This window comes from Rhinopithecus bieti, unplaced genomic scaffold (genome assembly GCF_001698545.2).
Source record: "Rhinopithecus bieti isolate Rb0 unplaced genomic scaffold, ASM169854v2 scaffold_39705, whole genome shotgun sequence".
NCBI classification, from domain to species: domain Eukaryota; kingdom Metazoa; phylum Chordata; class Mammalia; order Primates; family Cercopithecidae; genus Rhinopithecus; species Rhinopithecus bieti.
The window spans coordinates 709776-734161 of record NW_016816813.1 but is presented as its reverse complement, the minus strand read 5'-3'; the positions used below and the strand labels follow the sequence as shown (position 1 = coordinate 734161).

At 36.8% G+C, this 24386-nt stretch overlaps 2 protein-coding genes across 3 annotated transcripts in view; one reads left to right on the top strand and one right to left on the bottom strand.

Annotated features, from left to right (window-relative positions):
* The window catches only part of ATM (ATM serine/threonine kinase), a 133098-nt gene that overhangs the window by 86854 nt on the left and 21858 nt on the right, over positions 1–24386 (top strand). The window contains 16 exon segments of the mRNA XM_017855270.1: positions 2888–2976; positions 3076–3178; positions 4436–4584; positions 6869–6973; positions 8221–8340; positions 11395–11629; positions 12142–12309; positions 14019–14132; positions 15380–15597; positions 16572–16779; positions 17788–17901; positions 18220–18378; positions 19095–19233; positions 20209–20291; positions 21741–21881; positions 22646–22762. Of these exon segments, the coding sequence (XP_017710759.1) occupies positions 2888–2976; positions 3076–3178; positions 4436–4584; positions 6869–6973; positions 8221–8340; positions 11395–11629; positions 12142–12309; positions 14019–14132; positions 15380–15597; positions 16572–16779; positions 17788–17901; positions 18220–18378; positions 19095–19233; positions 20209–20291; positions 21741–21881; positions 22646–22762 (2262 nt within the window).
* Positions 17825–24386, bottom strand: part of CUNH11orf65 (chromosome unknown C11orf65 homolog) — a 112673-nt gene continuing 106111 nt past the window's right edge. Inside the window, exon 9 of one of the 2 annotated variants that reach the window (XM_017855265.1) lies at positions 17825–17911. In XM_017855265.1, the coding sequence (XP_017710754.1) occupies positions 17875–17911 (37 nt within the window). In that variant the 3' untranslated portion in view covers positions 17825–17874. The remainder of the gene's footprint in view (positions 17912–24386) is intronic. The other variant, XM_017855266.1, reaches the window with a different exon arrangement.

Here is a 24386-nt window from a genome sequence, read left to right as displayed (position 1 = left end):
CTTTGGTCAACTTATTCCTTCACAATGACAATTTCAGCTTCTCCATTCTCCTTAAACTTTTCATCTTCTCTTCTACGCCATTGCTTTCAGCCTGCCTCCTATTTGGAGAAAATAGAAGGCATAGAGAGGAAATCTCGCCACATCCCACTATCAAATCTGAAATCTCCTGGCATCTGCTCCTTTAATAACCTTCCCTCACGTTACAGAAACAGTTTATCCTTCTATTTGAGACTAACTCTTCCTGTGCTTTGTTTTTTTATCTGCTCTTTCTCAGGTACTTTATTTTTTAATATGCGGTTCTCCCTCTGAACTATGTTCTGAACATTTTAAAACCTCTCCTGTTTAAAAATTCCCTTTCTCACAAACACAAAATAATTTCCCTCTTCCCTATGTTCTCTTTTAGGTATCACCCTCTCTCTTCCTTCCTCTCATAGACAAACTTTGTGAAAGAGTTGTCTTTATTTGCTGTCTGTATTTCCCCTCCTTCCATTTATTCCAGTAAAATAGCACTTGCTAATATCTCTCATAAAATTCATGTTGCTAAGTCTGGTGGTCACCTTTCATTCCTCCTTTTCCTTAAGGTTTTATTAATACTTCATCATCAACCATGCCTTGATGAACTATGTTCTGTTTACCTTTTTGATCCACTCTCCTGATTTTTCTCCTTTCACTTTTGGCTTCTTCATAGTCTCCTGCTCCTCTACTGAGTTTTTGGAATATCGTGTGTGTACTAAGCACTGTGCTAAGCATGGGCTGAACTTTTCTACTCTGAGGACTTGATTTCACGTTATGAATAGAAGCATTTGAGTTGGAACTATAGAATTATGCCAATATAAATGGATTTGTATGTAGAAAATATTTCACAGAGCAAGCACCATGTAGGCAGTTCAATTGCTTGGTCAACTTTCTATGCAGTAGAGTTCCTAATTTTTTCTATTTTATGTTTTTTTATGTTTTCATTTTTATTTAACGGAGATTGTTTTAAACAAAATCTATCTTTTCTATGTAAATTTTACAACAAAGATTTCAGTAACCAAACTACTTTATCCATATCAAATTTTACCAATTCCAATACAGTTTTGTGCTATTTTTCAAAGAAAAATCCATGACCTTTATTCTTACCAAATTCAGTTTTCAAGAGTCAGACTTTGTAGGACTGTATTTTCTGATGTACAGGTTTTTTTGTTTGTTTTGTTTTTTGTTTCTCAGACAGGGTCTGGCTCTGTTGCCCAGGCTGGAGTGCAGTGGTGCAATCATAACACACTGCAGCCTCTGCCTCCCAGGCTCAAGCCATCTTCCCACCTCAGCCTCACAAGTAGCTGGGACTACAGGCATGCCCCACCGTCTCCAGCTAATTTTTGCAGAGACAGGTTTAGCCATGTTGCCCAGGCTGATCTTGAATTCCTGAGCTCAAGCAGTCTGCCTGAGCTACCCAAAGTACTGGGATTAAAGGTGTGAGCCACTGCGCCCAGCCCATGTACAGTTTTAGGTGTTGACAAGATTGTTTGGTTTTGTTTGTGTGATTATTTTTGCATGTGATAAAAGCCTGGTAGGTTGGTACTTGTTTCTTATCTAATTCATGCAATTGTAGGCAGTTCTTCTCAGGTAAACTACAGTCCTCCTGTTGTCTAGGACCAGTCTACTGTGTTGCTGCTGATCCAGATCATTGGTATATACAGTTGACCCTTGAACAATGTGGGGGTTAGAGGTGCTAACCCCCTGTGCTATTAAAAATCAGGGTAAAACTAAATTTGTAGTCAGAAGTTAACTACTAATAGTTTACTGTTGAGCAGAAGCCCTACCGATGATATAAACAACACATATTTTGTATATGTGTTATATACTGTATTCTTAAATAAAGTAGCTCGAGAAAAGAAAATGTTATTGAGAAAATCATAAGGAAGAGAAAATGCATTTACAGAACTGTACTGTATTTATCAATACCGTAAGTTTACATCATCTCTTTACAATTAATCATCTGTCTGAAATTTTAGGCAACCACCGCTGGTTGATATGTACTTTAGGCCTCAATCTACAGTACCTATCAAACAATTCACTTTTTTCTTGTAATGGCATGACTTTTCTCTGCATCTTGGGAGCACCTCCAGCCACCCGTGGTGTTAATCAACGCTTATAGTATTGCAGTAAACACAGTGAAAAAATACACGAGAACCTGGAGAGATTACTTTTTATTGCTATATACAATTTGCTAGAGAAATGAACTGCTCATGCAGAAATTATTAGTGTCACATGGCATTTTAAGTGGATACTCACAACACAATAATGCTTACCACAATAGTAACTGAGGTAGCTGCAAAATTATTACAATAGTACAATATGTACTGTAGTTAATCTTATGCAATTATGATTTAATACTGCATCTTTACATTTGTTTACATTTGTCTTAACCACAAATAATGCTGTGTACAGTGTGTATGTGTAAGTTTTGATACATTTTAACTTTTTGTAATAGATTTGTATATATTTTATGGTAGTAAATGATAAAATGTATCATATCAAATGTATACAAATGATAGAATGTATAGACTAGTATATACATTTATTTTATGCATTCATGACATAACTTTTAAAAAATTTTTCAATAGTTCTAAACTGTGTGGTTTGTGAGTTTTTTCAAATTGTTGCAAACCTCCAAAAGTTTTCATTATATTTATTGAAAAAAAAATCCACATGTAAGTTGTCCTGCACAGTTCAAACTTTTCTTGTTTAAGGATCAACTGTATTTCAGAATCATTACATTTTATTTATATAACATAACATTTAGAGTTGGGAGTTACATATTGGTAATGATACAATTTAAAATTTGCTAAATTTATAGACTGATTTTTTTTCCTTCTTCAATTTTTTGTTGCTTCCGTGTTTTCAGGATCTTCTCTTAGAAATCTACAGAAGTATAGGAGAACCAGATAGTTTGTATGGCTGTGGTGGAGGGAAGATGTTACAACCCATTACTAGGTAAATTGCATTTTTCTGAACAATGGTATAGTAATTCTGTTTATGAAGGAGTTACGTGTGTGTAAAACCCAAAGCTATTTTTACAATCTTTTCTTACAGACTACGAACATATGAACATGAAGCAATGTGGGGCAAAGCCCTAGTAACATATGACCTTGAAACAGCAATCTCCTCATCAACCCGCCAGGCGGGAATCATTCAGGTACATTTTTTCCCAAATTTGGTAAAGTCATCACTAGTGTAGTGCTGAGGTTATTTCACTATGTTGGTGGAAATTTACACAGCCAGATAAACTCTAGAGATAAGACTAGAAGTTATCTGTTTTTCAGAGGATTAGGCTAAACATTCAGGGATACTCCTGAAGCAGAGGGATGCAGAAAAAATAAAAGAGAAAAAAATCAGGGAGACACAGGAAAGTCAGACAGGTCATTGATCTAAAATATAGTGTAGATTTCCTGATCACAGTGTTGTTGGATAACAATAGAAGACATTAGTTGAGCATATACAATGTGCCAGGTAGTGTACTTACTGCTTCACATGGAAAATCTCCTGTGAACTATTTCTCATAGTTTGCAATAGAGTTGGTCCCAGAACCTATTGTTTCTATTACTGGCTAATACTCCTTAGCCATTCTTCCATGAAATGTAGAGCCCTTTGAGCTCCATCTTTGTGTTTTTTGGGAAACATTAACCGATATTTTGGGATTAAAAAAAATTTTTTGGCCAGGTGCGGTGGCTCACGCCTGTAATCCCAGCACTTTGGGAGGCTGAGGCGGGCGGATCACAAGGTCAGGAGATCGAGACCATCCTGGCTAACACGGTGAAACCCTGTCTCTACTAAAAATACAAAAAAAAAAATTAGCCAGGCACGGTGGCGGGCACCTGTAGTCCCAGCTACCTGGGAGGCTGAGGCAGGAGAATGGCATGAACCCGGGACGCGGAGCTTGCAGTGAGCCGAGCTTACACCACTGCACTCCAGCCTGGGCGACAGAGTGAGACTCCGTCTCAAAAAAAAAAGAAATTTTTTTTTTAGAGATAATTTGTCACCCTGTTACTGAGGCTGGAGTGCAATAGCGCGATCATAGCTCACTGCAGTCTTGACCTCCTGGGCTCAAGGGCACCTCTCACTTCAGCCACCCAACTAGCTGGGGCTATAGGTACACACTACCATACCCAGCTAATTTAAAAAAAAAAAAAAAAAAAATTGTAGAGACAAGGTCTTGCTTTGTTGCCCAGGCTGGTCTCAAACTCCTGGGCTCAAGTGATCCTCCTGCCTCAGCCTCCCAAAGTGCTGAGATTACAGGCATGAGCCACCACACTCAGCTGATATTTTGGGATTTAAAGCGATATTGTGAACTAAAATTTGTTTAAGTTAATTTGTATGTTTGCTGTTTTTTTCTCTGGTTTTCTGTTGATATCTTTGATTACTTAACTTAAAAACAAAAATAACTCCTGTTTAGGCCTTGCAGAATTTGGGACTCTGCCATATTCTTTCTGTGTATTTGAAAGGATTAGATTATGAAAATAAAGACTGGTGTCCTGAACTACAGGAACTCCATTACCAAGCAGCATGGAGGAATATGCAGTGGGACCATTGCACCAATGTCAGGTAAGAAGAAATTTGACTTCATTTTCTTTTTTTTTGCCTCTCTCCTAGTTCTAAACAACAACTGTTTTACTCTTGTTCTGTGAATATAACAGGAGTTTATACACACACACACACACACACACACACACACACACACACACAGTAGATGTTGCAAGCTATAGATAGCCCTAAATCCTTCAGTAAGATAGCAATAAGCAGTTAAGGCACCTAGGCTTGAATTTTACTCTCTTCTTCCATTAGGACAACTTCACCCCACCCCTAAGTATTTCTAAAAACAGAAACATGAAAAGGGTTTTCTTATGAGAATCATCTCACATACTGTTTGTTGGACTAAGGCGTGTCAAGCAAAGTATAGGCATTCCTCTTTCTACTCCCTGCTACAAACATATTAGTCAGTAAGATAACACATATTGACTGGAGGATCCACAAAGGACCGCTTATCTTTATTTATGAAATATTTTCTTTTATTAAAAAATAATACGGCTGGACATAGTGACTCACGCCTATAATCCTAACACTTTGGGAGGCCGAGCCGGGTGGATTGCCTGAGCTCAGGAGTTTGAGACCAGCCTGGGCAACGTCTCTACTAAAGTACAAAAAATTAGCCAGGCGTGGTGGCTTGCCCCTGTAGTCCCAGCTGCTTGGGAGCCTGAGGCAGGAGAATTGCTAGAACACGGGAGGTAGAGGTTGCAGTGAGCTGACATAGCGCCACTGCACTCCAGCTCGGACGACAGAGCAAGACTCCATCTCTTAAAAAATAAATAAATACATAAATAAATAACAGTGTGGTGGCTCACGCCTGGAATCCCAGCACTTTGAGAGCTGGGGCAGATGGATCACTGGAGATCAGGAGTTTGAGACCAGCCTGGCCAACAGGGTGAAACTCCATCTCTACTAAAAATGCGAAAATTAGCCGGGTGTGGTGCTGCACGCCTATAATCCAAGCTACTCAGGAGACTGAGGCAGGAGAGTGCTTGAACTTGGGAAGCAGAGGTTGCAGTGAGCCAAGATCGCACCACTTGTCAATCGCCAAGATCGACAGAGTCTCGCTCTGTCTCAAAAAAAACCATTCAGTTACCCAGGAAGATAACATTTATAATCTGTATGTAAGGTCACCATGTTTTCTGAATGAAAAGCCAAGCACCTAATCTAATAAAGGATTTCATATTTATGTAAAGTTTTTTGATAATATAAACACTAAAAAATAAATTATGTTTAAGTATGTTTTGTTGCCTTCATAGAAAAAAAAATTATTGGCCGAGCGTGGTGGCTCGTGCGTGTAATCCCAGCACTTTTGGAGGCCCGGGAGGGCAGATGACTTGAAGTTAGGAATTCAAGACAAGCTTGGGCAACATGGTGAAACCCCATCTCTACAAAAAAATACAGAAGTTAGCTGGGCACAGTGGCATGCATTTGTAGTCCCAGCTGCTTGGGAGGCTGAGGTTGCAGTAAGCTGAGATCATGTCACTGCACTCCATCCTGGGCAACAGAGTGAGACTCTGTCTCAAAAAATAATAATTATTGGAGTGCCTTTCAAATATTTCAAACTGTAAGACTGCTATAAAATTAGAGATATACCCTCATTTTAAAAACTTTTTCCTATGTGAGTTGATTCTTGCTTGCCTCTGTAAATCAATGTATACTATTCTTCCCCTTCCCCTTGTATTTCAGCCACACAGGCCTCTCTTGTGTTTTCTTATCAGGCCAAGCTGTTTCTATCCAAGGGCCTTAGATGTATCTTCTCCTTTTCCCCCAGTTACCATGCGAGTGGCTTCTTTTCATTCTGACCCTAGTTAAATAATATTGTATCTCTGTCAGAGAGACCTTTCTTGACTACCTATTCTATAATAGCCGTCTAGCCATTTTGTTTTGTTACCCTGTTTTAATTCTCTGCATGTCCCTTGTTACTCTCCAATACTTATTTATTGTGTATTCCTCCAAACCAGCACATAAATTCCATGAGAGTAGAGACCTGATCTGACTTGTCAACTTGTAAATCCTCCTTGTGCCTAGTGCCTGGCACATAATAGGTATTTATTGAATAAATAAAAGTAGAGCATATTTAGAACCAGGCAAAGTATCTGAGTAATTTCCTTTTTTTCTGCTTAAAGAATTTAAATGACTCATAAAATTTGTATTTCTTACAAAAAATTCTAGAAACACATTTTTTAGAATGGAGAAATTTTAATTTAAACATTTTGTCCTTTGGTGAAGCTATTTGTACATGTATATCTTAGGGTTCTGTTTTTAAATATATTTTTTTCTTTGACTTATTATCTCACAGCAAAGAAATAGAAGGAACCAGTTACCATGAATCATTGTACAGTGCTCTACAATCTCTAAGAGACAGAGAATTCTCTGCATTTTATGAAAGTCTCAAATATGCAAGGTATTATAAAAAGACAAAGTTACTGTATTTTAACATTTAATGTCATGGCTTCTTTTCTGAAAACTTGAAAAACAATTTTAATGTAAGGATTTGCATTGATGAAGAGATAAAGACTTAGTGGCTGTGATCAGATGTTTCCGTGGAATTCTCTACCCTCCTTCAAAACAAATTGTTTCTGGGATTCCAGGTTCATTCTTTACCCTGACCCTTCAAGAAAGTTTTGGTGATTCCCTCTTTGTTCTCTTCCAGTACAAGTATCCTGAGAATTTCATCTTGTCTCATTTAGTAATTGTATGGCATTTAGTGTTCTAATTTATAAAATTGTAACTCATGGTTAATACTTACAAACTTGTTTTGAGGCACAAATGTGATGAGACATGAGGAAATAATTATAATGGGCTAAACAAATGTAGCGTTTTTATAACAGTAGTGACTTAATAAATCCTATGTTTATCACAGAAATAAAATTTACTATCATTTAAGTGCCTATGATATGCTAGCCACTGTTAGACTCCTTTCATATGTATTCTCTAATCATGACAATAACTATGGATGCGAAAAAAGGCTTAGAGAAGTCCAGTAACATGCCCAAAGTTACACGGCTATAAGTGACAGAACTGCAATTTAGATCTTGGTCTGTGTGATTCCAAGGTTTACAGTTGATCCTTGAACCACTTGGAGGTTAGGAGTGCTGAGCCCCTCCTCCTCACACATTTGAAAATGTGAGTATTACTTTGACTCCTCAAAAGCTTAACTACTAATAGCTTACTGTTAACCAGAAGCCTTACCAATAACTTAAGCAATAGATTAACACATAGTTTGTATAAGTATTATAATACCATATTCTTACAATAAAGTAAGCTAGAGAAAAGAAAATGTTATTGAAAATTATAAACAAGAGAACATATATTTACTATTAATTAAGTGGAAGTGGGTTATCATAAAGGTCTTCATCCTTGCCACCTTCATGTTAAGTAGGATAAGGAGGAAGGGTTGGTCTTGCTATCTCAGGGGTGGCAAAGATGGAAGAAACTCTGAGTATAAGTGGACCACACATTTAAATTTGTGTTGTTCAAGGATCAGTTGTATTTTGTTTCCGCTGCTATTTCGTATTCACTGTTGCTTGTTAGTATTACTAGATCAGTAGCAAAGCCTATGATGAGAACTCTTTAACAACAAATTTGAACTTTCATTTCCCTGAAAACCTTTTCTTTGTTTTCAGAGTGTCTTTTCTTTTTTGCTACTAGAGTAAAAGAAGTGGAAGAGTTGTGTAAGCGCAGCCTTGAGTCTGTGTATTCGCTCTACCCCACACTCAGCAGGTTGCAGGCCATTGGAGAGCTGGAAAGCATTGGGGAGCTTTTCTCAAAGTATGTAATTCACATGACTTTGTTATCCTAAAGTGCAGCTTTTCTGTTACCAGTAGTGACTTTAAAAAAACTATAAGCTGGGCGCAGTGGCTCATCCCTGTAATCCTAGCACTTTAGGAGGCTGAGGTGGGTGGATCACTTGAAGTCAGGAGTTCAAGACCAGCCTGGTCAACATGGTGAAACCCTATCTCTACTAAAAATACAAAAATTAGCCGAGTATGGTGGTGGGCACCTGTAATCAATCTCAGCTATTCAGGAGACTGAAGCAGGAGAATTGCTTGAACCCAGCACAGCAGGCAGAGGTTGCGGTGAGCCGAGATTGTGCTATGGATTCCAGCCTGGGCAACAGAGCGAGACTCTGTCTCAAAAAACAAACAAACAAACAAACAAACAGAAAACTATGTAGAGAACAGATGTGTGTGTTTCTTTCCTTTTTTCAAGATATAAGTTGATTAGCCCCAGTGAATTGTGCTTTTATTAAACATTTTCCAAAATAGTCATTGTAAAATTGATGTTTTAAAATTCAGCTTGAATATGCTTTTCTTTTATAACTTTTTCCCTGGCCTACCCAGATAAAATTGTTTCCTCATGTTTTTGCACAGCATGTTACACTCCATTCAGTTTTAGCACTACATTGCATTACTGTTATTTTATGTCTGCCTTGCTGCTAGAGTAAAAGAAGTGGAAGAGTTATGTAAGGGCAGCCTTGAGTCTGTCAGGATGACAAAGTAAAGTGTTTTGTGTCCTCAGTTTCCTCATTTCTAAAGTCAGGGATTTATATTTGATGGTCTCTAAAGCCCCTTTTAGCCGTGCTATTTTGAGTCACTATTATTATTATAAGAGGAAAGAAAGAGGATATAAATGACTAAGGTCACCCTACCTTTATGCAAAAATAAAATTTGGAATATGTTCTGGAAGTAGAAAACAGAAGGAAATTTTAAGAGTCAGAAGAAAAGAATAATAGCTTTTTCAAAACGACATAGCAGAAGACATACATATTAATGTGGCTTTTCTTAGGAAGAAAATAAAGGAACAAAACTCTTTTCTGCTTTCATTAGTAAGTACCTTGGCAGTTCTTACTGCCAGAAATCAAGAAATTTTTCCTCTGAATGAAAGATTTCTCCTGCTAAAAAGAGTATAGAATTCTTTAAGAAACAGTGAATAGAACGATAGTAACCAGAGGCAGGGAAGGGTGTTGTGGAGGGAGAGGATGAAGAGTGGCTGGTTAATGGGTAAAAAAATACAGGTAAATAGAAGGAATAAGATCTAGTGTTTGATAGCACAATAGGGCAACTGTAGTTAACAGTAATTTACTGTATATTTTTAAATAGCTACAAAAGAAGGTTTGGAATGTTTCCAACATAAAGAAATGATAAATGTTTGAGATCATGGACATCCCAGTTACCCAAATTTGATCATTACACATTGTATGCTTGTATCAAAGTATCACACGTACCTAATAAATATATACAACTATTATATATCCATAAAAATTAAAAATAAATTTTAAAAAGAAGAAATGCCTAAAGAATAATCTGGCTCTTTGGTAGAGAAATAGGAAGAAGAGAAGCAGAGGGAAAGTTGGATGAACTGGTGAACAAACGCTTATGCTCTCAGATTAGATTTCATTCGTGTACTTCAACCAAAACGTCAAATCGTAACAAACTGAATGCAGAAGCAGAGATGAGAATTCATCTCGTTCTGTTAATCGGGACATTAAAGAGATTTGCAAAAATGCAAAACAGTGCCATTCTCACTAAGTTTTGTTTTGTTTTGTTTTGGGAAGTATACAGTTGAAATTCTTTATCTATAGGTTTCGATGTATAGATTCAACCAAATGTGATAAAAAATATTTGAAAAAAATGTTAAAGAATAGGATATAACACTTATTTACATAGTATTTACATTATAGTAGGTATTATATGTAATTAGAGATTTGTGTATAACCTATGCACATTCTCCTATTACATGTAATCTAGAGGTTATGTGTAATAGGAAAATATCCTGCCGTTTTAAGTAAGGGACTTTGAACATCAGCATTATCAAGGTGTCTTGGAGCCAATTTTCTGCACATACAGAGAAACTACTGCAGTTATTTTTCCTAAAAATTGTTATTTATGATATATAGATTTATTATTTTGAATAAATTAATACATTTTAGATTTTTCTCAGTCTTTCTAATGTGATATCATATCTAATATCAGTAGATATGGTCCAACAATTGGAAGTTCTTTGGGGTCTTCGATAATCTGTTTGATTGTAAAGGAGTTCCTCAAAAAGCTTGAGACCTGCTGTGGTAGGATCATTTAGAGAGGAATTGAAGTTTTGGTTCCTAGCATTTTTCTTACTGTTCCTTCTCTATCAAGCAACTTAAAAGAGCTTTCATTTCTTAGTCATCACTTTGTCTTCTTACTCTCCCTGCTTCCTCTTTCTTATTTCTTTCAATAAATGTCCCTGAAGGATTGGGTAGTATTTCATAGTTCAGTTACTTGGGAAGCATACTATTCATATAAACTAATTGTAAATATGCCTTTTCTGTTCCTTTAATAATGTTGGTAAATGAAACCTTTGCCAGATGCCAGCTTTTCCTTCACTGGATTGTGATTTTTTTTGACATCTATAATTATGCATCAAGTTGTCCCCAGTAGGGGATCCCTCATTTCCTTGCTGACATGTCTTCATTACTACAAGCAGTATTGAAGCAGGACTAAAGATGTAGGCATTCTTTATGATAGGTCTGATGAATATATTCTTGTTTCAGAAGAGTATTTAGAAGGGCTGCTTTTTGTAATGTCAGAGTATTAAAAAAATTTTTTTTAATGTTTCTTATCTGTGGCCTCTCTGCTAATAACCTCTTATGAGCTCTGACCACATAGCATTTTGTAGTTTTCTAAATTTTGATCCATATTTAGGATTATTTACAAGTTCTAGTGTTGTCACTACAAAAGTTCCTTTGTATTATTATATTATGTCTTAAGTTTCAGAACTTACATAGTTTTTTTTTTTTTTTTTTCATTTATCTTGCTTACATGAACTCTATGATGTGGCATTCAGATCAGTCACACATAGACAACTCTCTGAAGTATATATTAAGTGGCAGAAACACTCCCAGCTTCTCAAGGACAGTGATTTTAGTTTTCAGGAGCCTATCATGGCTCTACGCACAGTCATTTTGGAGATCCTGATGGAAAAGGAAATAGAGAACTCACAAAGAGAATGTATTAAGGAGATTCTCACCAAACACCTTGTAGAACTCTCTATACTGTCCAGAACTTTCAAGAACACTCAGGTAAATATAATTTAAAACTATGTCATCTTACCTCTTGACCTTCCTTTTATTATTTAAAAAACAGAAAGCCTGAATGAAAAAGAAATGTCATTAAGAGATAGTGATCTCTATTAATATATAGTAAAGATAGTTGTTTAAGAGTTCCCATTTTGGAATTAGATCTGACTTTACGCCTTGGGCAAGGTACTTAATCTTTTCTCAGCCTCAATTTCCTGGTTATAAAATGAGAAGATACCTAACATACTATATTGATAACAATTCGGTGATTTTATAAACTGTATGTATAGACACACAGATACACATACATATATATATAGAGAGAGAGAGAGACGGACAGATAGGCATACGTGGGGTTGGGGAAATGTCATGCAGACAGAGAGGTACTTAAGATAGCCCCTGACAAGTAGTTAAGTTCTCAATGAATGGTAGTTACTGCTTTCATTATTATTATTATTGATGGTGGTAGTAGTAATAGTAGAAGTATTTATTCCCATATGTCATTTTCATTTCAGCTCCCTGAAAGGGCAATATTTCAAATTAAACAGTATAATCCAGTTAGCTGTGGAGTCTCTGAGTGGCAGCTGGAAGAAGCACAAGTATTCTGGGCAAAAAAGGAGCAGAGTCTTGCCCTGAGTATTCTCAAGCAAATGATCAAGAAGTTGGATGCCAGCTGTGCAGCGGTTTGTTTTTTTATTGGCTGGATTAGTGTTTTACTCTTATTTAAAAAACACAAATGTGCTTTAAAATCGTTTTAATAACAATTTTATTAGAGCCTTGAAATTACTAATTTATGAACAAGATATTGTAAAACTAGTCTTGAAAATTAATTTGTAAAAGAAGTTTAGAAACTTTTTCCTATATATAACAATTCTATTAGTTCGTCATGTGGTAGATTCATTTAATGCATCCCAGTATTAAGCCTTTAACTTCCTACAGAATTCAAGAAAGGTATGTGGGAAATGAATGAAATAGCTATTCTGAATTTGAAATGGCAAGTGAAAAAAGGGAAGAGGAAATGAATGAGAGAACTAAATTAGAAAATAAAAGCAAGTTGGGACAGTTAGGTTGTCAATCCAAATGCTTTGAAAATATCACATCTAATATTTTATCTAACATTACCTGTTAGTTTTTGCAAACTTATGTTGCTACTTCAGCTATAAACCCAGCATACACACTGGATAAAGTAGAGACATTGGTGTCCCCAACGTTTGTCTACAGTGGTGTCCCACAGACATGTTCCTGCTTAGTGAATATCAGCTTACTGTGCTTTTTTTTTTTTTTTTTTTGAGGCGGAGTCTCGCTCTGTTGCCCAGGCTGGAGTGCAGTGGCACGATCTCGGCTCACTGCAAGCTCTGCCTCCCGGGTTCACACCATTCTCCTACCTCAGCCTCCTGAGTAGCTGAGACTACAGGCGCCCGCCACCGCGCCCGGCTAATTTTTTTTGTATTTTAGTAGAGACGGGGTTTCACCATGGTCTCGATCTCCTGACCTTGTGATCCGCCCGCCTCGGCCTCCCAAAGTGCTAGGATTACAGGCGTGAGCCACCGCGCCCGGCCTACTGTGCTTTATTTTTTATTTATTTATTTATATTTGAGACGGAGTCTTGCTCTGTCACCCAGGCTGGAATGCAGTGGCATGACCTCGGCTCACTGCAACTTCCACCTCCCTGGTTCAAGCAATTCCCCTGCCTCAGCCTCCCGAGTAAGTGGGATTACAGGTACACGCCACCATGCCCAGCTAATTTTTTCGTATTTTTAGTAGAGCTGGGGTTTCACCACGTTGGCCAGACTGGTCTGAACTCCTGAGCTTAGGCAGTCTACCCACCTTGGCCTCCCAGAGTGCTGGGATTACAGACATGAGCCACCACACCTGGCCTTTACTGTACTTTTTGATGTTGGGCATTCATTGTATAGCATCTTCTGTTATTAGAGAAATCATTATACCAAAGCACTGAATGCCAATATGATATGTGTAAATATTGCTTAATAGTATTTGCCCTGAAGTATGTGCTGTCTGGAGTTACCCAACTTCCTCGTACCTCAGTTTTCTAATCCGCAAATTGGGGGTAATAATAGTACTTATTTAATAGGATTCTTGTGAGAATTAAATGAGTTAATATATATAAAGCCTTTACAAAGTGTCGGGCATATGTAAGTACTCAATAAATGTGACTTGCTCCAATAATGGCAATAATAATAATAAAGAGAGGATGATCATTTCCTACATGGGATTATTAAAGTAGTTGTATGGCAAAAGCAGATGAGGAAAAACTTTTTTTCCCCCCACCTACCGAGGAAAAACATTTTTAACCTGCTTTTTTCCCCTTACATGAAGGACAGTTGGGTACAGTCATGGTAATGTATTTTAAGATTTTGCCTTTCTTGTACAGAACAATCCCAGCCTAAAACTTATATACACAGAATGTCTAAGGGTTTGTGGCAACTGGTTAGCAGAAACTTGCTTAGAAAATCCTGCGGTCATCATGCAGACCTATCTAGAAAAGGTAAGATTTTTGGAGCAACCTTTAAGATAAGTTACTTAGCATGAATATGCTTCATCTTTTCATCAAGATCAATATATTTCAAAAGCAAATAAAAGTATGGTTTTATTTTTCTATATATTATTACTGTTGTAGCTCTGTATAGTCTCTAGAGTGGAGTGAAACAGAAATGAAGCAGCTGATTTGGAAAGTAGGCCCAAGTATAGTATCTCTTCTTCCTCCTTACTGCCTCCACTACCAGCTACCCTTTCAGCAGGTTGTTTCTGATAATTTCTTCATTTATTCATCTACAAAAATAACTGATTAAGGAATAGGCAAGTCAGCCTTTGCTCTTCATTAGCCCAGCCACCCACAAGTAAAGGCTTCCGTACACTAGCCCCCTTTGACTTTTCCTGTTTCTCCCTCATTCCTTTAGATTCACTCATTCTGGAAATAGTTACCTCACTAAATAAGTGTAACATGAAACACATGATGTGATTGTCTTTATTTATTTTTTACTTTTTATTTTTTTTTGAGATGAAGTCTTGCTCTGTTGTCCAGGCTGGAGTACAGTGGCGCAATCTTGACTCACTGCATCCTCCACCTCCCAGGTTCAAGTGATTCTCCTGCCTCAGCTTCCCCAGTAGCTGGGACTATAGGAGTGTGCCACCACACCCGGCTAATTTTTTGTATTTTTAGTAGAGACGGAGTTTCTCCATGTTGGCCAGGCTGGTCTCGAACTCCTGACCTCAAGTGATCCACCCTCCTTGGCCTCCCAAAGTGCTGGCATTACAGGTGTGAGCCACCACACCCAGCCTGATTGTCTTTAAATTTTATAAAGTTATTTGTTTTTGCAGACTTCTTTACGAGTATTAGCTGTTTGGGTTATTTCTACACTGTCAAAGTTGTTTTGAAAAGTCAAGAAAATACTATAGTTCAGGGCTGTCCAATCTTTTGGCTTCCCTGGGCCACATTGCAAAAAGAATTGCCTTGGGCCACACATAAAATACGCTAATGTTAATGATAGCTAATGAGCTTTAAAAAAAATCACAAAAGAAATCTCATAATGTTTTAAGAAAATGTACGAATTTGTGTTAGGCCACATGCGGCCCATGGGCCACGGCTTGGAGAAGCTTGCAATAGTTCATATAATTTAGCTAGCTTTTACATGTATATAAGTTAAACTTTAGTGTATTACCTTAATACGAGTGATTCTTTAGATGTATTTAGTATTTGTAAATATAATTTAAATTGGTTGTGTTTTCTTGAAGGCAGTAGAAGTTGCTGGAAATTATGATGGAGAAAGTAATGATGAGCTAAGAAATGGAAAAATGAAGGCATTTCTGTCATTAGCCCGGTTTTCAGATACGCAATACCAAAGAATTGAAAACTACATGAAATCATCAGAATTTGAAAACAAGCAAGCTCTCCTGAAAAGAGCCAAAGAGGAAGTAGGTCTCCTTAGGGAACATAAAATTCAGACAAACAGGTAACGAGGTTTCTACAAGTGACAATTCTATGTTCACCAGTTAACTGAGTGAATGTTTTTGCACAGAAAGAGTGACTTGGTCTTTTTATGTGATATAGTTGTGAGCACTAAAGGTTGGCTTAACTATAGATAGATTATCTTGGTCTTCTGGGTTCTTTTTGTTTTTTGGTTTTTGGGTTTTTTTTTGAGACAAAGTCTCACTCTGTCACCCAGGCTGGAGTACAGTGGTGTGATCACTGTCCTCCAGCTCACTGCAGCCTCGACCTTCTGGGCTCAAATGATTCTTCCCATCAGCCCCACAAGTAGCTGGGGCTACAGGTGCACGCCATACCTGGCTAATTTTTGTATTTTTTGCAGAGATGGGGTTTTGCCATGTTGCCCCGGCTGGTCTCAAACTCCTGGGCTCAAACGATCTGCCCACCTTGGCCTCCCAAAGTGCTGGGATTATCGGTGTTAGGCATTGTGCCCTGTCTGCCTTGGTCCTACTGTATGTAGTTAATCACAAATTAGTATGTAAGAGATTGACATGTGTTCTTTCGTAAATAATTCATGCTCTGCTTCTAAGTTCATTGTGGAGAATATAGATATTAGCTTTCTGTTTTGCTTTTTTGGTTTGTTGGTATTGTAGTGGAAAAGGAGATAGATATTGAAATTAATTACAAAAGTTACCGATTTTGATGTAATTAAATCCCTTTATTTAAGCCTGTGTTGAATCTGTATATTTTAGTGTAAGTAGAGGTTTAAGTTAGCTAAATAGCTTGGGGAGAGTCCCCTTTGTCCTTCGATGCCTAGGTGTGTGAACTGCACAGTTAAGACAAAAGTAAGTTTATTTCCTTTATAATCCTTAGAAGTTTGCTTTTTTCCCTGGGATAAAAACCCAATTTTTTTCATTTATGTTGTATATCATGTGTGTGATTTTGTAGTTCTGTTAAAGTTCATGGCTTTTGTGTTTTACCTTAATTATTCTATGCAAGATACACAGTAAAGGTTCAGCGAGAGCTGGAGTTGGATGAACTTGCCCTGCGTGCACTGAAAGAGGATCGTAAACGCTTCTTATGTAAAGCAGTTGAAAATTACATCAACTGCTTATTAAGTGGAGAAGAACATGATATGTGGGTATTCCGACTTTGTTCCCTCTGGCTTGAAAATTCTGGAGTTTCTGAGGTCAATGGCATGATGAAGGCAAGTGTTATTCAGCCCAATATTCTACCCTGTGCTTGAAAAACTTAGACGTAAGCCCCTTGATATCAGGGATTTTGTATACCTCTTTGTATTCCTAGCACTTCATCCAGTGCTCTATACATGAGTAGCATTTTGTAGTTTTCTAAACTTTGATCTGTATTTAGAATTATTTACAAGTTCTAGTCTTGTTTCTACAAAAGTTCCTTTGTATTATTATAATATTATATAAGCTGACAAGCTCTAAATGATGCAAGTTTGTGTGGAGGTGAGAGAATTTAGCTTGGTCTTATGTCTTTGCAGTTACCATAGGAGAGTGTCTAGAATGGGGAATTAGATTGGAGGATTTAGAAAGCAATTAAAGATGATGTGATCACAGGTGGGTTTTCCCCTGCTGCAAAATCTGGGATTTTACAATAAATTACTTTTGTAAGTAGAGAAAATACATTTTTAAGAAAATGTCAAGACAGCAGTATTGTGTAAGTTTTTCTTTGGAAATGTTATAGTGATGACACTTAATATTAAATTTATGTTGACAAGATATATAGTCAGTCAATTTGAAGGTTAGAGATAAAATGTTTCTACTGCAGTAAAAGAATAAGACATAATAGATACAATCCATCTCTGCTGTAGTATACACTAAATATTACTTTTGGCCTATGGGGAAAAGCAATTACTTCATTTTATTGTACACTGACTTCTCAGGAATCAAGATCACATTTGTCTTCCTTAGATTTTTTGGAATATAAGCAGTACCAAGTATTCCAGTTCTGAAACCAGTTTAATTTAGGACCAAATATTTTGATTTACCAATGCATTAATCTAGAGTACCCATTAGAAAGACCTTCAGATAACGTAAGAAATGAAGGAAAAAAATATAGTTAATGAAGTTTTGTTAACCACTTGCTTGTGCTAATAGAGGAGCACTGTCTTAAAATAATTTATTTGCTTAGATGTGAGAATATTTGAAATACCTTGTTTATTAATTTTGTGTCTTTTTTTTAATGGTAGAGAGATGGAATGAAGATTCCATCATATAAATTTTTGCCTCTTATGTACCAACTGGCTGCTAGAATGGGGACCAAGATGATGGGAGGCCTAGGATTTCATGAAGTCCTCAATAATGTAAGTAAACCTGAAAATCAAACCACAATAATTATTTTCTATTATTACTATATATTATATAAAGTATGTATACCATTCCCTCTAAGAAATGGAAATACAAAATGTTATATTTTGTCTCTTCTCACATCACATAAATTACTCATTTTCTCTAATTCCTCATAGGCCTCTGCCTCTTTCTCACACATGCAGACATACATGCTCTACCCACTGCAGTATCTAGACAGTAATACACATTTTAATGTTAACCAAAATGAAAAATATGGATTATATTTTTTTTGTCTATTTGCATAAATCTAATAGTTCTTAATTTTCTTACAGCTAATCTCTAGAATTTCAATGGATCACCCCCATCATACTTTATTTATTATACTGGCCTTAGCAAATGCAAACAGAGATGAATTTCTGACTAAACCAGAGGTAGCAAGAAGAAGTAGAATAACTAAAAATGCGCCTAAACAAAGCTCTCAGCTTGATGAGGTATTTGGATTAAACATATATACCTTTTAGAAGTGTGATATTCAGTCTTTCCTAGAATATTTATTTTTAAAATCTTGTGTTATTATGATGCCATCTAAAATTGGTTCAAGGCTGGCACGGTGGCTCACACCTGTAATCCCAGCACTTTGGGAGACTGAGGCGGGTCGATCACTTGAGGTCAGGAGTTCGAGACCATCCTGGCTGACAGATACGGCGAGACCCTGTCTACTAAAAATACAAAAATTAGCTAGGCATGATGGTGGGCACCTGTAATCCCAGCTACTCGGGAGGCTGAGACAGGAGAATAGCTTGAACTCGGGAGGCAGAGGTTGCAGTGAGCCAAGATTGCACTATTGCACTCCAGCCTGGGTAACAAGAGTGAAACTCTGTCTCTAATTAATTAATTAATTAAAATTGGTTCAAAATTCCTTAATGTTTGTCAAAGCATAGGAGATACCAGTAGTATTTTACTTTTTTCCTCACAGCAGCTGGCAAAGGGAAACAATAGATTTTTGAAAGGCACCTAAGTCATTGATGAGAGTATGTATTTTTGATGTATTTCATTTATGACTGTTTTGTTTGTATCTGAGGAATTATAATCCCATTGTCTAGATTTGTGCATAAATTCTGGTTTTCTCTTTGTTTTTCTAACTCTGAGAAGTTTAAATGTTGGGTAGTTCCTTATGTAATGTTTTTTATTTGTTTTTTATTAATAGGATCGAACAGAAGCTGCAAACAGAATAATATGTACTATCAGAAGTAGGAGACCTCAGATGGTCAGAAGTGTTGAGGCACTTTGTGATGCTTATATTATATTAGCAAACTTAGATGCCACTCAGTGGAAGACTCAGAGAAGTATGTGTTTCAAAGAAGGAATATTACTTTCTTGCTATGTTACTCTCTGTAGAGATATATTAATTATAGAGCCTAATATGTAAATCTGTTTAAAATCACAAACGTAATCCAAAAGCTTAATTTGTATCTGATAGCTTCAACATTCCCTGGTTGCTTTTTCACTTAATATCTCTTGGTAGAACTGATAATAGGTGACTACACTAAATTAATTATTTGATTTCTTCTGATAATCTTCTGGCATACTTATTACGGAGAATTGCATAGAGGCAAGTCTATTCAAATAATTGAATAACTGAACATTTCTAGAGTCAAAAGTTTTTTTAAATGATGTGGTTACTAAAACTGTGCCCTGGGACTTAAAAACAAAAAGCCTTTACCATTTCTTCCATAGGTGCTAAAATGCCATTGTTTAATTATTATTCTTACTGTGTCGGTTCAGATAATTATAAGCTGCTATAATCTTTGGTTTTGTGACTAGTCTCTAAGTATGCTTCTAAGTACTCCCCATACTTTAATAATTGCATTTTTTTCTATTCAGAATCATATCTTCAAGTTTTAAATTCTTATTACTTTAAAACATGAATGAGGCTTCACATATTGTTTCTCTAAGCAAACAAAAAGTATTGACATGTCTTTAGTTGCATTTAATAGTAATGTGACAGAAGTATGTTATCTATGTACTATGCAAACTATTACGTAAGTATTTTAAGATGCTTAGTCTGGTTCCTCAGGTGGAATCTGGTTTAGTTACCCCTGTCAGGTAACCTGCAAATTTACTTAAAGCTACATTAGCCACTGTTGAGCTTTGACCCTGAGCTGCATAGTGGCCAAAGCCTAGAGTCTTCATTTCTCAATCATAGCCTGAACCACAGATTAGCAACAAGTCGGGGCCAGTGGTATCTGCTGACTATTCCTGCTTGACCTTCAATGCTCTTCCTCAGTTTGTCACTAAAATCTCTTCATTTTTCAATACAGAAGGCATAAATATTCCAGCAGACCAGCCAATTACTAAACTTAAGAATTTAGAAGATGTTGTTGTCCCTACTATGGAAATTAAGGTAATTTACAATTAACTCTTGATTTTTTTTTAAACTAAATTTATTTATTAGATTGAACCATGTGAAATAGTATTTTTATGTAAGTCAGAATTGGTTAAATATTGGCAAATTTCATGTGTTTCAACCTATAATTTCTCAGTATTATATTTCCTTTGCCCAAGCCCTAAAATACTCAAAAGCTTCTCTTGCTTTCTTTTCCATTCCCTTCAGTTCTACACCTCCCATCTTTCTTATGAAGGTCTGTAGACTGTTACTTTCATTGGCCAGAAGGAGTTTCTATGTGCTTATGCCAAGATTAATTTTTGACTTGGCAAGGAAGTTTCCAATTGTCATATATTGTTTTTTATATTATATATATTTATTATTGAGGTAGGGAAGTACTACGACAAATCACTGTCAGCGACAAAAAAAAAAAAGCCAAGAACAAGAGATAAGAACAGAATGAGGAAGAGAGAAAAAACACATCAGCTACACTGGCAAACTGACACCAGACTCCCCAGGGGTATTAACCATAAAACACACATATAAAGAGAACATCAGCTCACCGAAAGATACAGGCACATAGGAGAGAGGGAGAGAAAAAAAAAAAAAAAAAAAAACACAACAGGCGCAGCCAGCCCGCCGCCGGCCTAGTTTTTTGTATTCTTTAAGTAGAAGACGGGGTTTCACACGTGTTAGCCCCAGGATGGTTCCGACTCTCCTGAACCTCGTGATCTCCGCCCGTCCTCGGGTGCTCCCAAAGTGGCTGGGATTACAGGCTTTGAGGCCACGCCCGGCCTGTCATATATTGTTTTTAAAAATTCTATGTGCAATAAAATGTATTGGCTGTGATATATCACAGTATTAAGTAATATAGTACCTATTATTATAATATTAAGTTGACTTCATATGCACAATGCACTTAGCTCTGTTCTAATGTTCTTTCATTGCAAGAAATAATGGAAGTAATTTCATGTGGGCAGGGATATATGTAATAATAAGTGTTATAAGTTTAGAAAATGATCATCTTAAATACATTGTCTTTCTTTTCATTTTGCAGTTTAGTGCTTAGTATCTAGATACTTGATTTGAAATGTAGCTGTATCATTTGGATTGACTGCTATTTTTCTAGCTATATCAGCTAAGTGATTTAGCTGAATATTTCCTTAAAATGCCAGATTTAGCAGTTACAACCCAGAAAACTCCTACTCTTTTCCAAAATTTACTTTATGTTTTTGTGAGGAGTTATTTCTCAGATGACTTTACGTATATTAGTGAATCTTTAATTAAACAGTAGTTAAAGTTACAGGCAAGAGCCACCACACCCATCCTATAGTTGCAGTTCTTAACCAGTATCACATTGTCATTTGTTCCTCTGTTTAATATTAAAATTGCCATTTATAATGTATTTTTCTTTAAGTGCAAATAGTGTATCTGACTTATTATCAATCATGTTTATGCTTTTATTAGGTGGACCACACAGGAGAATATGGAAATCTCGTGACTATACAGTCATTTAAAGCAGAATTTCGCTTAGCAGGAGGTGTAAATTTACCAAAAATAATAGATTGTGTAGGTTCTGATGGCAAGGAGAGGAGACAGCTTGTTAAGGTGAGCCATCCCTTCTCTGGCTTAGCCCTTAAGAGTTTTAATGATGAAAAATTTTAGTTGATATCTTCTTTCTGCTTTATTTGGGTTTTTGTCTTTATTTTGAATAATTGCAAATGAGGAAGATTTGTAGAGTAGAAATGCATTACCTTCTAGAACCAGGCTTTTCTCCATTTTGTGTGTGTGTGTGTGTATGTGTGTCTCTGAAAGACCATCATTATATGGTTGATTCAAGTAAAAGAATACCATTAAGATGTACAGACATGTACAGTGAGCTTGCTTCTTGTGAAAAAAAAAAAAATACTTTGGTGTCTGTCTCTTATCTCCTTGAATAGTACAAGTTGACGTCCTTTGTGTCAGTATACTGGGTCTGGTACTGTTCCAAGGGCTATTTAATGTACCAAAAAGGGAGAGCATTCTTCCCTTACCATTTGCTCACGAGCTCTTTGGGTCCTACTGGGGAGTGGTGGAAAGACACAGTGCTGTTTTACTCAGGTGTTTGCAGTATGCCTTCCTATGGGGGACTTCCAGTTAATCTAATTACAGAAGTAGCTAGGGGAAACTTCTTTTTCTAAATCAGTGTAAATGTTGTAGCTTATTCTAAATGAAAGAATGGCAGTAGATCTTTAATTATTTGGGAGACTGTCAAGAGGTGCACAGATGCTCAGATTTGTTTCTGAGTGCCCTTTGCTATTCTCAGATGGCTCTGTGTTTTTATAATAAAATAAACTGTACTACTTGTTTATTCATGTTTAATTATTCTGAAGGGCCGTGATGACCTGAGACAAGATGCTGTCATGCAACAGGTCTTCCAGATGTGTAATACATTACTGCAGAGAAATACTGAAACTAGGAAGAGGAAATTAACTATCTGTACTTACAAGGTAACTATTTGTACTTCTGTTACTTCACCAGAAACATATAAAAGATCCATTTGGCTGGGTGAAGTGGCTCATGCCTATATTCCTAATGCTTTGGGAGGCCAAGGTGGGAGGATCGCTTGAGGCCAGGAGTTCGAGACCAGCCGTGGCAACATAGTGAGACCCCATCTTGACAAAAAGGTAAAAAAAAAAAAAAGCCAGGCACGATGGCATGTGCTTGTAGTCCCTTAGCTACTTGGGAGGCTGAGGTGGGAGGATCACTTGAGTCCAGGAGTTTGAGGCTGCAGTGAGCTCAGGCTCTGCAGTGAGCCCCCAGCCTGAGCAACACAGCAAGATCCTGTTTAAAAAAGAAGAAGAAGAAGAAGAAGATGCCATTATTTGGACCAGGAGTCTACAAATGTTTTCTGTGAAGGACCAAATAATAAAGATTTATTTTCTTTTAAAAAGTCTTTATTAATGTTAATTATAGTTAGGTGTTTCTTATAGTTAGGTATTTTTTCCTTTTTTTTCTACTCAACAATATGTCACAGAAATCTTTCTCCTTTTTTAACAGCTGCATTGTGTGTATGTATGTAGTTTTTTATACAAGTCCTTATCAATGGGCATTTGGGTTGTTTTCAGTCTTTTGCTGGTACAAACAATGCTGTATTATAGTGAATAACCTTGAACATACAAATTTCATACATGTGCAGGCAAATCGGTAGCATGGATTTCCAAAAGTTGGATTGCTGGGTTAGAGGATACATGCACCTGTAATCTGGTACATATTGCCAAATTACTCCCAATGGTGGTGTGCCCACTTACATTTCCTCTAGCTGTTTGCCTGAGAAGACAGTCCTCAGTCACATTCTATTAGCTAATCATCTTTGACTCATATTAATTATTCATTTAACCAGTTTGGAAATAACAATAAATCCTTAACTTAAAGGGCCTATTTTCCATAGGTTTGTCTTTTGTGATTTCATTCCTGTACCTCATTTTAAAACTTTCTCCTTCTATAAATGTTCTAACAGGGTCTATGGGTGACACCTGCTTTTTTATATATTTCTAGTTTTCTACGAGGAATGTGTTTTATTTTTAAAATAATGGCTAAATTAAAAGCCCTAAATAAGGGAGTGGAGAAGAATAAATTAGATCTACCCTCCAAAATTCTGCTTGAGCTAGGCTATTGTAATAAAAAGCAGAACTTGGTTTTGAGCTTCTTACTGCTTTCAGAGACAAATATAAAACTTACTGGTTGGGAGAGGGGCATACTGTTCATTAAGGAACTCCCAATTTTTTTCCTTAGCCTTCAAGTTTGTGAGAAATTTGTGACATGGAACTTTCTGTAATAATAACTAACATAATAGATGCTTTTCATTAGCAGTTTAAAAAGCTAATTAATCCTCGATGAATACAGAAAGCAAAAGTTGCTCTATAAAAGCTACTCTGTACAGGGATTCTGTGTGTTTTTTTTTTTTTTTGAGACGGAGTCTCACTCTGTCACCCAGGCTGGAGTGCAGTGGCCGGATCTCAGCTCACTGCAAGCTCCACCTCCCAGGTTCACGCCATTCTCCTGCCTCAGCCTCCCAAGTAGCTGGGACTACAGGCGCCCGCCACCTCGCCGGCTAGTTTTTTTGTATTTTTT